Source organism: Pygoscelis adeliae, unplaced genomic scaffold (genome assembly GCF_000699105.1).
Source record: "Pygoscelis adeliae isolate BGI_AS28 unplaced genomic scaffold, ASM69910v1 Scaffold14, whole genome shotgun sequence".
Taxonomy (NCBI): domain Eukaryota; kingdom Metazoa; phylum Chordata; class Aves; order Sphenisciformes; family Spheniscidae; genus Pygoscelis; species Pygoscelis adeliae.
In genome coordinates this window covers 6,478,636-6,494,628 of record NW_008825109.1, presented here as the reverse complement: position 1 = coordinate 6,494,628, position 15,993 = coordinate 6,478,636, and the positions used below count along the sequence as shown (strand labels likewise).

Here is a 15,993-nt window from a genome sequence, read left to right as displayed (position 1 = left end):
TATGAAGCTGTTTCTGTTCACATTGTTAAAGCACGAGTTTCCTGAGCAGTTGGAAAGCTGTTTGCTTTAGCTGATACAGTCTTCATACCTTAATGGCATTTGCAGTGTTAGTAATTTAACATCAGTAGAGTTAGTACCTTTTACTTAATGTGCCACTACCACCACAGAAAACACTTAATTTACGTACTCATCTTGAACAGACCACAGCTATTGATTGTAGCTTAGTACTAATGACTAGTTGAAAGACAGATAGACCTACTTTATTAGGGAGCTGTCGTAGATAAGTTCTTTAGAGGATGTCATGCTCTCATACAAATTTGAAATACAACACTAAAGTTCTGTGTTTTCATTTGGTACTACTCTTGTTCCCTGGTTTAGGAATGTAGGCTTCTGCCTGTCATTGTAGTCAGTAAGCTCTCCAAACGTAAACTCAATAGTAAAGTTCTTGAAGGGTCTTTAGAATAAAATGTCTCCTTGGGTATGACAGCTTTTTTTTTTTTTTAATGTTTTTGCATTAATGTCCTTAGGAATGAGTAGCTGGCTGATTAGTTTGGATTAGAGTTTTATTTTATTGTTCACCTGTTACTGCTTGTGGCCTCCCATTGCTATTACTTATCTAAACCATCTGACTGATACTTCTGTTCGCAATATCCATTTTTTCATATCTTGAAATGCTTGCTATCTAGAATTTATAAAGTATACATTTAAGTGAGAATATAAAAACAAAGTGGAGAATTGGATAATGTAGATTGGGACTCGTGGGCACTTCATTAATTTGCATGCACGTTGTGATTTTGGTTGGTAGTGAAGATCTTCCTGGAGGAGAAGGAAGAGTCAGAGAGGGATTATTGGTTTGTTATAATGTAATTCTGAAAAGCCATTTTTACTGTTTTGCTGTTCTACAAAACAATCAGAATAATCTATTTTCTGAAGATTTTGTCACACAGTATGTTAAAATTTTTGTGTTTTGGGATGCCCTTCTGTACAAGTACATAAATGAACCAATTTATGAGTGATTTTTTCCTTCTCTGAACTAGAGGATATCTTAAGGATTTTAACTAGAAAGCATTGATGTCTGGTCCACTATATACTGTTAGTGGTGATAATTACCTTGTAATATCTTGTTTCTTTTAGGAGAGTTATATAGTTTGATTAGTTCACTTTTATTTTTTAAATGTATAAATAAGCTTGCATAATGTAAGTTCATCATTCTTGTCTTGTATGTTGTGATCTATGTGGAAAACAGGATATAGATTTCTGTCTGAAATCTCCAGAATTGTTTATTTCTTATGTGACTATAAGATTATAGTGACTATGCATTTGGACTAACACATTTAGAATTTTTCCTCAATTTACTTTAGATCTACTGCTGTACTGTTAATTAATATCTAAAGTACTTTTGTTTACTTTTTATTTTTTTTCTATTTCCTGATAGTTTACATTGGGACACAGATTGACAAAAGTTTGCAGTTTCAGAGGATTTTGTTAAAACACCTGACAAATCTTGTGAGGAAAAATAACTGGTTTTGATTAACTGTTTTTTCATTCCTTTATCTTCTAGATTTTATAGGAAGACTAAGCTTGGAGGCTTTCAAGACATGGAGTGTGTTCCTTGTGGTGATCCTCCTCCTCCTTATGAGCCTCACTGTAAGTGTTCTTTTCCTCCTATTGGAGTGGGATTAACTGTTTTGCTTTAGAACGTTTTCTGGTTTAACTTGAAAGCTTGGCAAAAAATGACAGTCACAGTTATGAAGAATTCTTTTAAAGACTCATTTTCTTGTTAGTAAATGATTTTGTTAATACACTTCAGCAGGTCCAGCACTATCATTGCAAAGTTCCCTCATATGACCAGTCACTTGAGGATAAACATTCCTGTCATACCATGTGATGGGGGAGTCTTGAGTCCACTTCCGATGATGTCATATTAACTTTAATTTCTGTTTTGTGTTAATGCCAAAAGAAAGGCAGCCTTCTAGACGCTCTGCCTACTATCAGGGAGGCCTCAGTGAGTATGAATTCTTTCCTGACACCCAAAAGGGGTAATTTGTTGATACCTTTAAAAATAACTTTTGTACTAAGGTGACAAGTGAGAGAGAACAATATAAACAAATATCTTCATAGTACTATATACATTAAGAAGGACATGAGTAATCAGTTTCTCTCTTTCTTTTTGGCCAATGAGAGGATTAGAATCTCTTTAATAGGAGAGAACCTCTTTATTCTGCAACAGAAGCCTTTTTACTACTTCTTGCAAGACTACTGATGGTCTACATCACATCAAGTTTTTAGTTCAATAAAAGGAGTGAATTATTCTTGTGGCATTTATTGCTGTCTACTTTATAATATGAAAAATAAAATTGATTCAACATAATCTTATGGAAAACCTTGGGTTTACTTGTTTGTTTCTGTGACTGTGAAGTTATGTTTTGGGAGTTTTTTCCCCCTATTCCAAACAGAAACAATTGTTTATAGAAAGAATGAATTGTCAAGTTTCTGAAATGCTTCATGCTACTTTAATAAGGACACACTGTTTCTTACAAACATGCTTTCTTTTTTATTTGTGCTAAATTAAAATATAACCAAGTATATGCTATTATGTGTTAAAATCATACTTTTAAATAGTTTTATATTGTATTAAATTTAATGAAATAAGTATTTCATATATTGCTTAGATAGTCGTTTTTCAAATGAGCCAAACTTCCTTGTTTTGCTTCCATTCTAGTTTTAGTGCCCTTTGGGGAATAAACTTACAAAACCAGATACTCAGACAGTATCTTTAGTGGTAGAATTTTTTATAAATGTGGCTTCTTGTGCATTTCTCTTATGGTTTGAGAGAATTTCATTCTATCCCTCTAAATCAGAATAATTTTTATTAAAGATTGCAACACTGAAAACTAATAAATCAGATTTCTATAAAAAGAATAAGTCAAATAAGTTACAATGTTTGCAGCAGTAACTCTTGCCCATGTATAACGTAAGCCTAGAATGTAAATTCAAAAATTTTCAACTATTTTTGTAGTGCAGACAACGTAATATCTTAAGTGTTTAGAGAAAGTATGTTCTTCATAGCAAATGCTCTGCGGTTTAATGCCAAGAATGAAATGCTGATCTTGACTTACTAGAGCAAATCACTTCAAATTCAATGGGTTCAAACTCTGTCTAGAAATACCTTCTGCAACTCAGACAGGCAATTTCATACGTACATTTATTTTCATTTCCCCTAACTGATTCAATTAAGTATTATCCCCTTCATTTGTTTTTACTCTCTTTTTATCTACAAAAAAAGAAAGTTGGTGAAATCCAAGTTGCATCATTATTATTCTGATCTAGGATCTCCAACTCATAAATTCATTTTATGCAATTTTTCCTTTTTTCTTGTTTGTTCCCTTCTAAGAAAGCATGCTATTCAAACATGAATTCTGCTCTCTGGCACAATTGAAGACAGGGAAGAAGAAGAAATTACCTCCCCTATCTTTCTGCTTTGACTGTAGTTAGTGACTCATGCGTATTTTCATCTTTCCAAAATCACAAATTTTGATTTTTAGAAGATGGTGAAAGAATGGTTACCAAGTCTTCTGAAATAACTCAGAATTGTTTAGTTTACAGTGATTTGGCTTTTGTAATTGAGTTTAAGCTTGGAATCAAAATTGAACTGTTAGGAAGCTACTACTAATTTTAAGTGGGCAACAGACAAACTCATGGAGAAGAGCATTTCCTCTGGTACAACATGCAATGGTAAATCCAGATTAGAGAACAGAAAAAAGTCTCTAATCTCATGGCTGTAACAAAGCCTTTGACTAAATAACAGAAGTGTTAAAAATTGCTTGGTTTTCATATTTCTGGTGGCAAGTTGTGAGAACTGGCAAGTATTTCTAGCTTTTACAGAAGCAATACTAAAAAGTTTGAAATCATGAAAATGTTCTTTATTTACATACTAACCAACCATTAAAATCCTAAATAATGGAAATCCTACCATGAAGTACAATTTACTGTATGTCACTCTGGTTTTCAGAAGGCTTTTGTTTGGAATTTGTATATTGGTTCTTCAGGTCTCTAACATAAGCTGTCTCAGTTTAGAAGAGTGTACGTGCCTGCCTCAGAGCAGCCTAGGAAGTTATTCCTACGATAGTAGGTAAATGAACTGAAATCTGTTTGAGTTTTACTTAACATCAAATAGGTGGAAATATCTCAGTTTTAAGACTTAAGTCAAAAACACGATTCTACAAGGAAGTCTAAATAACGGTGTGTGAAAGCAAGCTTTTTCCACCTAATGCTGAAAATGTTTGCTGTTTATTTCAATAATGAATATATTTTCATAGTGAAGATGTTTAAGACTGCATTACTTGAAGTTAAATGGAGACAGACCATTAGGTGTAAGGGGCAAGTTCTCGATGATCAGAGGACTAAGTTCTAACTCTCTGCCTTTCTTATCCTTCCGTCTTTCCACTGTGAAACAGAAAGTCAAATATTAGTGCAGCTAACTCTTATATTACAGATGAAAAGGAAAAGTTTAAATGTCCTGTTTCAATGAATTAATTGTCCTGTGAGGTGTGTGGCAATCTTTTGTTTGCTTAAGAACATTACCATAAGGGCACAAAGGCTCACAGCCCCCTACGTGGACTAAAGGCTTATGTTAAAGCTGAGACATGGATGAAGTTCTTTCAGCACTAGTAGCAGTTGATTATTACCTGGTTAGTTATAAATCTAAATACTTGCTTTTATCTTCTTTCTTTCTGTAGACATTTTAAAACAGATCTGGTTTAAATATTTACTCATGAAAAAATGAGTTTGTGAATTGCTAGAGGCAAAGTTGAAAGGATTCTGTAATGAACAAGTAAAGAGAGTTTTAGAGGCCAGTAGAATTGCTATCACCTTTGTGTAAACTTTAAAGGGGACACAATGATTTATGTGTGTTTTTAGGATGTCAGAAAATTAAATACACAATGATATAGTTATATTTTAATTTGCTTAGTTGGGTAAATAAATTGTAAATACCAATCCTATATAGAGGGTCAGCATCTAAACATTAGATTAGAAATGAAAGCGTGTTTTTAAAATTACTATTTATGTTCACTTTGTAAACTGAAGACATTTTTCTTACCTGAAGACGTTTTTTTTTTTTCTCAACTGAATGACAGAAAAGGAGTCCTTTTGAACTGGGAATTAAAGTGAAAACCCTATCAATCAAAGACGTAATTTCTGAAATGGAAGGTAGCATAGACTGTCCCAAACTGGTATCTGTTCAGCAGCAAAACAGTGATGTAGATACGGTCCAATGATTCTTTTTTCTCAGCACCAATTTAGGCTTGCAGAGTTCACCCTCCTGTCTGCCTAGGCCAGTGTTGTGCTGCCCCAGTGGTTATGCTTAAACTGTTAATGAAACTCTTCAGTAAGCTAGATTGTGACTCTATCCATGATATACAAAAAATTAAAATAACTCCCTTCTTAAGGTTATTTTTAAATCTAATGAGTTTGTTAACCCCAAAACACTTGTGGTGGCACAAGTGAAGGAGAGACGTGGGAAAGGCTGGGGTAAGGAGCAGAAGATTTTCCAAAGATACAGTTGCTTTCTTTGAGCAAGCATTATGTTTTCAGCTAGTCTGTCTTAGCAAATAAACAAAAAACATTCGAAACCATACTCCTTATCTTCTTCTGGTCATAAGAAGATGGCAGATTAAAATTAAAGCAATAGAATTATTTTATCAGCTTGGCTATGTCAGCTATTCCTGCAAGTGGTTCCTGCTGTATTGTTCAATTCAAAATGTAGAACAGCATCAGAGTCACCAGAATCCTTCAGCCTCTGGACAGGCATTCTACTAAGCACAACCACCTGTGACATTGAACTTTTTTTGAGCTGTATTAAAAAAAAAGTTCCTAGCACTTCCACGTTACTGTTCATTTCTGGACGAGTCTACAGTCAGTGGTGTTCCCCTGTTATGTGAAAATTCAGTCTAGAATTTGGCTGTACAAACAGTTAAATTGGAATGAATTGTGAGAGTCAAGGAAGAGAGGAAATGAACACCTAGGCGCCAAGAGCACTTTACAGCCAAACCACCACCAAAAGACCAGCCTTGTCCTTTTTTTTTTGTAATTATCTGCACTATTATTTTTTAAAAAGTATTTTTTACACAGTAAAAAATTGCACAGTATGTCCAGCCAAACTCATTCTTCCTTCTCCAGGACTACTTCTGCTTGTCTTCATGACATAAAGCAAGGAGCATGGGAAGCTGGCGGGGGGGACAGGATGGGTGTGGGATACCATTCCGTGTGGAGCTTGAGAAACTAGCCTCTACATGTTCCAGGAAATAAACGCATTCTTTGCTTCAATGAAGCAGAAATGTTTTGTTGAATAAGTCACAGCAGTGGAAATATCTACAGTTTGATTGTAACATCATGTGAATTTGAAATAAACCTACACTCGGGTCTAAAATTGCTACTTTTTTTGCCGTGAGCCATGTTTTGAGATACTGATTTCAGTGATAGTGGTTTCAAATATAAAGAATATCTCAAACTAGAAAATAAATAGTTTTTACTAAGATGAGGAGTAAAAGTAGAGACTATGGCTAGTTGAGACAAAACACCTATAGCAGGTCATAGTGAAAACATTACATTTTCATGTGAAGCGTCCATATCTTACCTGCTTTAAATTTTGTTTCTTTAAGGAACTTATACCACTTTGGTGACCTTCACTAAGATCGATTGCAAAGCTCCCTTTACAGTTTTCTTCTGTAGATTTTTTTTTAATTAGTTTGCTTCTATATGTTTACAGAATTGTTTTTCTGAGAATTAAATTGAAGTGTGCTAAACTGCAGCTGAGTCTCACTCTTTAAATCTACAAGGTATGTTGTTTCACTAATGAAAGGTGCTACTTAAGGGATAAAATCTGGTGGTATTTCCTTCTTCCTGGTGTTAAAAGTAGCTAGTATAGGAAAAGTAAGATTTGGTATAAATCTACTTACTTACATTTACAAGATTAGGATCTGTGATTTTCTAAACTCTCCTGTGAGTGTAATGGGTATTTGGGGTATGCAAGGACTATACTTCAGAACAAAGAAGATAAAAAGCTAGAAATTACAGTCTGCAGGGAAATATTGTAGAGTGACAAAACACATGATTAAAAGTAAGGGGGGGGCTGGAAGCTTGCTGGCTACATATGTATTCTGTAAAATACTTTTGCTAGTGGTAAAAGAGAAAAATTCCCGATGTCTCAGCTTTGCTGGAGTTTTTTTACATTATTTCATTAAACATAAATATAGCATTTTAACTTGAGAGTAATTTTTGGATGACATTCAATTCCACACTAGTTCCTCTGTTTACATAGTGGAATTTTAATTTACTCATATCACTTTCTTCTTTCTTCTTCTATCAATTTTGAGATTTGAAAGCTGTCAGACTCCAGATAATGTTTTTCCAGCTATTAAGTTTTTCTGTAATTCTATTTGGTTGCTTTATATAGTAAACTTTGTATTACTAATGCAAGGCAGCCTTTGCAGGTAGGCTGTTTAGGTGCATATGAGGCAACTGGCAGCTGAAAGTCTATAACAAGTGAAACCATTCTTAATTATTTGGTTCTATTCCAACATATATGTCCATCTTATTTCAGTATTTTTTCTGATTTGGGGTGACCTCACAGCATCTCTCATAATGCTCTTTCCCATGTTGGACACTGTGATAGAAAGCAGCTGGAATATTGTATAAACCTTTCACAAAAGTCATAAGGAGTGACAGCTAATTTAAGTACAGCTAATAGCATCACTAGCTTATAAATATAAGTAGTTTTATTACAGAGACATTAGCTTTCCATTATCTCATAACTGAAATGTACACTTTTGTAAAAATGTAATGTCAGTCTGATATTTTCCATATGTGACCTGATGATAGAGTAACTTGTCTTGAGGAAGTCTGAAACAAATTTGACTAGGTGTTTCAGAGAGATGAGAACTGCTATACATGTCTTACAAAGTTTTATTACAATTTTATTTCTTTCACTCATCGTAGATCAAAGAGAGTTAACCTAGAAAACCTAAATGTTTTCAATTTCTTGTCCTTGATAATTGTGATGCTTCTGACCCACTGGGGAAAGATTCATGTATGACTTAGAGTCCAACAGCTCCTTTTCTTCCTGTTTTGAATTTGCTTTACATGCTGGGCTCCCCTCCTAAAACAAAAAGTTGCAAACAAAGAGGGGGCAGATTTTTCCTTCTTTTAATAGCAGAGATGTTACCACTAAAATTAGTTACAATAGTTCTGAAACGTTACTTAATGGAGAGGAAATTTAGATTCATTGCGTAGTTTAATCATGTTCCAAAACTTTCTCCTTGCCTAGCTCAGAGAATAGGGTTTTTTTCATATGCATTCCCAACTTACTTTCACTAACTCCTGTTGTCTGTACCTCTCATTTCTGTGCCTGTATCTGTAGAAGCATTTCATTATGTAACTTGTTATCACTAAATATGTATTATAGTAGACAGAACTGGTCAGAAGTGTTTCCCTCGCTTCTATCCACCATCCACTCTACTCTTCCTCCAAAAAAAAAAAAAGGTGCGGAGTGTGCCAAAACACAATGGGGGGGGGGAACCAAACATAAACCAAACCCCCCAAATTTTCCGTAGAAGAAAATTTAGCTCAAAAATGTTGAAATAACATTGCAAGGAGGTGCTAATCCCAAACCCAACAAAATTTCTGTGTAGCCAGCCGGACACTTTACCAAGGAATCAAAATTTGGAAGCCAAAGCTTTCAGGGCTTCCAGTCAGTCTAAACTGTTAGACTTTTGTCCACTTTCTTGCACTATGCTTAAATGTTTTGTTCCATGCAGTTTACTTTTTACAGAGGAAAATTTGTTTTATCAGAAAGATAGCTTAGTGCTGCAAAACTGTAGGTGTGAGGGCTCTTCTAATGAATTGATTCACTTACTAGTAACTTCTGTAGAACAGAAGTACTCAGTATAGTATGTCTGCTCTGTTATGAAAGATTTATCATTTGAGGCTATAGTAAAAGGATAGTAACCTGAACAACTTCAGCAATTCTAATGACTGTTTTGAAATTTCCTGATCTTCACTGAAGCTCTTACAATGACAGTAAACAGGGTTACTTATTTTGTGCCTGCTAGCGCAAATCTAACTTGCTAATTTCTTTGCACAGTGAAATTTTATTTCACTAAGTGAGTTTCAAGTAACCCAGTTCAAGCTACAAACTAAAAGAACTAGGCTAGTACTGAATGCTTTAGAAATATGCTTAGTATAGGCAGCATTAGCCTTGCCAAGTATTTAGAAGTACTTAAGGCTTAAATATCCAAATAGGCCCAGGCTCTTGACTCCCAACATTGCATCACCAACTGTCCTGCTTGACAGCTACCTAACTGTGTAAACACTGAAAAGCCCAGGGGACCTACAACCATTCATAGACTATGGTCTCCAGCAGTATTCCGCTGATTCTGGGTCTAGGTGGCTTGGACACATTGCAGCTTTAGATTAGGCCAAAAGGATTGTGGTTCACCTGCTTTCCCCTGACTGCCATGGAAGGAAATACATATGCACGGACTGGGCAGGATGCTCTCAATAGGTGCCTAATTGGAGAATACAGACCCCATTCTCTCTCACAGTTGATCCAAGAGGTAATGAATTGGAATTTAAGGAGGCACCTATGAAGTTCTCTGTACTCCTCAGTGGTCATCCCAAAACATTTGCAACATTGAGCGGCTATGTGCCCAGCTGGCACTGAAACCACCAGGATCTAAAAGCTAATCATTCTGTCACCCATCTCTGGACAATCTGTTCTATGGTCTCTTCTGATGCCAAACTCAGCAGAGCATGTTGGGATATTGGCTGGGAGTCCTTTTCTTGATAACTTCTTGAGTCCAGAATTCTTTCCTTATCACGTTGACTACCTGTGTGTTGGCTTCTTGTCCTTACTCTTTGATTCTTACATCACAAGTAGGTTCCCATCACAGGTAGGTTCCCAGCATTGTGTATGCAGCCTAGATGGTACAGTGCTTAGCACTGCAGGGCCTGTGCCTATTTGTCATCCTAGTTTCGTGTCTTATCAAATTAATAAGTCTGAATACAGCTCAGTTGTTCTAAGATGTCTTACGATAATGACATTGTTCATAATTCTCTCATTCTGACTGCAACCACAAGTGATGGTTAAATAACAAATTCCAATTTAATACTCAGCTTTTTCAAAAAGAGGGGAAAAGCATATCTGCTATCTTTGCTGTTTGGATGTGCTGATGAAAGTATACCAATAAGACTATTATTTTATTGAACGGGAATTTGTTCAAATAGATAAGAATCACCTGTATTTTTGAAGTAAAGCTTAAGCTGTAAATTAGTGAATTTCCATTTAAATGATTATCTGACTAATCAGCCAAACTTTCCTCCCTACTGCCTGCTTTATGTGTTTGTGTGAAGTACAGGTGACTAAGTCAGACTTTCAGTTATTCTGCTCTTCAGTCTCAAATAATGGGCAGTCCTCTGTTTTGCTTCTCGCTACCTTTGTATTACTAGATGCGTTGAGTCTGACCAGCAAATCTTAGAGGAGGTCTGCTGATAACATCCAATGGAAACATAAAAAGCTGAAGACGGCTCTGTAAAGGCTCTGCAAAGTTTAGCAAAAATCAATGCATATCAAAAAAAGGAAGAAAAATGTAAACAGACAAAAAGTTTACCTCTGATCTTTTTTTTTTCTCTCCTCTCCCCTCCCCGCCCCCCATAAAAAGTATGATCAACAGGAAGGAAAGTATGCCACAGTCTTCCAGAAACTGGTTTATGAGTAATGGGATGAAACTTGGTAATTGTAAATTCAAGTGGAGTATCACGAATACATTCTAAATGCGATTTATAGAATCGAAAAAGTTTTAACGCGCTGCTTCATGCACTATGATGAGTAATCCTCTACGTCAGGGAATGGATCTGCACAAAAGAATCATTAAAAGACATTTCTGATATATTAACTGGTTTGTGTTTTATACCTTTTCAGTCAGAAAAGTATTGTCACTTTTTCTTTCCTTGATTGTAATTGTATTTGTACTTCTGTAATGAAAATATTTTCTGAGCAGCTGTAAAAACACAAAATGTCCTTAACATACAAATAAATATTTCTGTGGCATATGCAAGATCAAGGTATGGTTCACTAACATAGACTTTGCAGTAGCAGTGCAAAGCCAAACAAAATTTGGATTTAATGTATATTTCGTGGTAGTATTTCTTTCTGGAGGCTCCACAGAAGGATGTGCTTTGAATCCCCCTTTTCTGTGTGTTACTTTTCAAGGAAATTGTTAAACCTTTCCTTTTATTACATATGGTAATTATAGTATGTGACTTTTTCTTTTGGCAAAATGTGGTTTGTTAGATTGATTTCACACGTTGCCATAATTAAAGCTGTGTGAGATCGATTGTGAAACTTTCTTCTGTATCAAAATGTATAGAAAGTTCCACAGTGAAGAGGTTTTTTTTGTATGTGAAATCTGTCTGATTGAGGCGGTACTTAATGGAAGAAGGAAGCCCAAACTGATACACCAACAGTGAAAGCCATCCATCTTTCAGTAAATAAACAATATTGTAACCTCACTTTGTCCCAGCAAAATAAAGGTTAGGTTTTTTAATGTGTGTCTGAAAATAATACTCTTTCATTTGATTCAAGGGCAGTCATATATATACACTTTATGCAAAATGCTGTTCGTGCTAGTAAGTGATAAATAAGGAGGTAGAATACTCATCTTAACATGCCAATTAAGACATTTGTACTTTTTAAGGATTGACAGTTTACTGTCTCTCTGATGGTAGAGACTCATGAAGATCACTACTTCGGTTGCTAGCTGATGAATGAAGGAATGCTGTAGCTCTTCCAACAGAGCAAAAATACCAAACCAAAACAACCCTTTCTAGTTCTTTCCTGCTGTTGCTTTGTGTAAGCATGTGATGTAATGCAGGTGGGATGCTGCCATAAGGTTTCCTTTTCCAGAATTGATGGGCTTGTCTCCCACCCTTGTGCTGATTGACCCTCACAGACATTCCTGAGGCTATACGAGGCTATCGATAGGAAGTTCTTTCTTGCTGACAGTCAAACATTTCCTGTCATTCTACATCCCTATCATTTAAGTTCTAGATTTATCTGGATTGAGCTGAATTGGGTTTGTTGACTGAACACCTATCGGAGTGTTTGGTGGTTATCATTGAGCACGTGGATCATTTCTTTAATGCCTGCATCATACTCATCTCTGGATCTGTGAAGGAATTTTCCTTCCTGGTAGTTTAGCATTCTTTGGGGGGGAACTCCTTTTTCCTTCCTGGCCACTGAAGGCCAGGTTTCAGCGAACAGAGAATTTGTCTTTAATTGTTTTCAACTTACATATTTGAAGCATGCTGAATGTTGCCAGTGGCCCATAGCTGTGACAGTTGTAATTTTTGGCGGCTAAAATAATTTCAGAATTGTAAATTCAAGTGTTACTGCAAACCTCTTAAGATACATGATAAGATTAGAATTGTGTCTTCTTCAGTTTGGTTTCCTAAATGAACACAGTATATACAATGCTGTTGTCATTTATTATCCCTTTTAAATCCTTTTGACCTTGATAACTAATTTCTATCCATGCTGACAGAGTAACAGAGACCTCAGACAAGAAATTTTCTGATTTTACAAAAACAAGTGATCTAGTAGTGAACAGGGAGCTATGTTAGTGTACTTACTGGGAAGGTTGTAGCATAAGCTCCTACCACATTTGTCAACAGCAGAAAATCTACGGAAAGGAAAATAATGTAAAACAAATGGTGATTTCTGGACCTCTTGAAAGTGCTTGCTTATTATGATGGGGGGGGGCGGGACAGGAAAATTTGAATACTAGAAGTTTGAAACTTTAAAAAAAATCATCTACTCTAATATAAAATCTAGAAGATTAGTATTAGCAGTCCCTACTTAGAAAGCTGTTAGCAATATAAATGGTAAATGATTTTGAGTGAGCAGATGTAATGTAAATGGCTTCCATCATACAAATGGAAATCACAGAATAAATTAGGAAGGGAAATGTTTTTCAAAACTACTTGTTTATAATCTCTGAAAATTTAATATATAAAATAGGTATGATCATAATCCAGTAAAGTTGTTAAGTAGATGGTATGAAGTTGAGGTGATATTTGACCAAGCTGAATTGCACTGAAAAGCATTGGCTTTCTAGTTTCAGCATGACAATTGCACTAATTATGTGTAATCCATTTTTACCTACTAAAGCATGTATTAATGTATCTTGGAGAGAACACAGTATTCCATTGTGATTCTCTTTGAAAATACATTCCTCATTGCTTGCTACAATATGATGGAAAATGTATAGCTTGAAACGAAAATGGAAATGTTAACTTGTGATTTTAAAATAAATTGAATCAAATTTCATTTATTTCATGAATCCACATCACAAGCTCATGCAGCTGTTAATAGGAGTTCACATAAGTGGTGCCCATCTGGCATTCAGAAGGCTATATCGAATCAGTACACAGGAATATATAGGGCAGATTTCGTATCTTTGTTCTAACTCACAGCTGGCAACCGTATCTACTAATCCCAGTGAAAGCTTCAGTTTGAAATACAAAACTACTTCTGAACTTGCATATCCTTCCCCACAGATGTCTGGAGCCTTGGTGATGTGTTTCTTTTATGATTCCTTTTAAATCAGGGAATGAATTGTTGCATTAAGAGTGAAGTTAGGGATTCATTGCCTGACAATGCAATGAATCCTTAAATACCCATTTTAAGAGCATGTTTTATATAACAAAAGAAAGCTGAGAGTGACCAAAATACTTAGTTTTGCATGGTTTTGTGTAGTAAAAATTCACTGTAGAGACCTGACTTCTTTATTAGGTTAAAAAATTCCTTAGTGTGTAGAATGAAGTTTGTAATTGCAGCGTTCACTTCTAGTTTGTTCATCTAAAACATGAGCAAGCAGTTTGCAAGCATATTTAGTTTTGTTTCTTGACACTGTTCAGTACAGTTAGAAAATGAAATTCTCATCTTAACTGCGGAGTATGAGAATTTAAATATGTTTTTTCAAGCCAGTTTACCATACTTTTGTTTCTAGTAGTAACTTGTGCAACCTTTCATCTTATGAGTCAATCCTATAATTAGTATCCTTCTTTGCCAGAGGCATGCTGCATGTTTGTTTTAGGTACAGAATGTCTGCAAGAAATTTAACTTAATCATTACTTTTTAATGTAAGAGCTGGTTAGCTCAATTACACTAGATTAAAGTGAACTTGAAATTCCTGAGTTACAGAGAAGGAGCTAATCGTTGACCTGTACTGAATAAGTACTATTTCCTATGTTGTTCTTTTTTTTCTCTTATGTGTACTTACTAATGTGGCTAGCCCTTTAGCCCAATCTTGCAGTGGCTATAAGCAATTATCTGTTCGTTGTATGGAGCGGGTTTGCGAGGTTCTTATTTAACTTGGCCATTAGGTTGATCAAAATTATTCCAGCATTGCATACATCAGAATAAAGCTGCAAAACATTTTTTCAGTTAATTTTTCCTTTATTGTGTTTAGGGATAATCTGAAAAAATAAGTAGTAGTTACAGCTTTTCAGTAATTTTTTTTTAGATTTTTTTTTAGACATTTTCTAATTACAGAAGCTTTAGACTATTTTAAATATATGAATTTAATAATGTGCTTTTAAGCTATGTTCAGACTGAAAATATTAGTTTAAATTTATCTCTCATAATCACCCAGCTAACTCTGGGAATTGTTGCATTAGCACCACTTCAACAGCACTGAGTTTTGGTGTCTACGGAATAAATACATGCTGACTGCTATGGCTTTTGGGTACAGAGAGTCCAAGTTGTGGCTGACGTGAGTATAAAATACTGCTAAACAAATGGACAATAGTGTGTTGGGATTTTTTATTCTACTTGGTGCTGGTAGATACTATTGGCTATGTTGCTTGACTACAAAATACTTGGGCTGTGTTTCTTTCAAATTTCTCGTTTAAAAAAAATACCATAGAAAACAGGGAATCCATCTGGGCTGAAACTTTCCATATTGCCAACTCTCTATTAAGAAAATCACTGTCAAGCAAAAAAACTGAAATACCACTCCAGAGGACTGGAATGTGTTGGAAATAGGATAAGGTGTGATAGCCTTAAAACAGGAGTTGTGCACTAAGGGCCTTAGCAGTAATGATTCATTATAAACGAACACCTCATGAGCTGGAAACAACCTAATAGAAGAAAGACCTAATTAACTTGTATCCTTCCAGTTGTTGTCCTCTACTTTGCTCACCTTTAATTTTTTGGGTGGTAGGCCTCACGCATTCTCACTCTTACTGGTTCACTTGTGCTAAAGCAGTGCGCTGCCAACCTCCTCCTTTACAAAGATCAGAGAGTGATCTCACGTGTTATTTTGGGCAGTGACATGTGCCTTTGAGGTATAGGCTGTGACTGTTTCTTAAAAAGAATAGCTCTTTGTTACAGCTTTCTTAAATAAAGGGTTGTATCCAACAGTTTTAATAAAGTTTCATTTAAGTCCAGTGGTATAATTGTATGTGCATACGACTGAATGTAATTTATAGTTACCATATCTGCATCTGGAAATTCAGGATGGAATTAATGCACCCTAATTTAGGCATATAAAAGTTAATGCTTAACACTGAAGTTGTCAGCCCAAACTCCCACTAATAATCAGTGGAGAGAATTAGGTACCTCAAGAGTTCAGGCAAGCCAGATAAGGTAAGCTTCAATGACTAACACTAAGCAGTCTTTCAAGCCATTTCAGATTAATTACTTCTCTGGAGATTTCTATTTCTGGCTCTGTTTTAGAAAGAGAGCCTAAGGTGAGTAGTTCTGACTTTGTCTTTAGACCTTCAGACTTCTGAAGTTAGTTTCATCTAGAAGCCAGTATCAGGTTAGATGAAAACTGCAAATTCAACATTGAATGATTATCTGTCTTCATAAAACCTGATCTTCCTCTTACCTTTTTAATTAACTTTAAGGAGGAAAATGGAGGTTTTTAGAGT

At 35.3% G+C, this 15,993-nt stretch overlaps 1 protein-coding gene across 1 annotated transcript in view; it reads left to right on the top strand.

The window, feature by feature from the left end:
* Positions 1–15,993, top strand: part of TNFRSF19 (tumor necrosis factor receptor superfamily, member 19) — a 44,451-nt gene that overhangs the window by 13,959 nt on the left and 14,499 nt on the right. Inside the window, exon 4 of the mRNA XM_009327763.1 lies at positions 1,562–1,647. Within this exon, the coding sequence (XP_009326038.1) occupies positions 1,562–1,647 (86 nt within the window). The remainder of the gene's footprint in view (positions 1–1,561; positions 1,648–15,993) is intronic.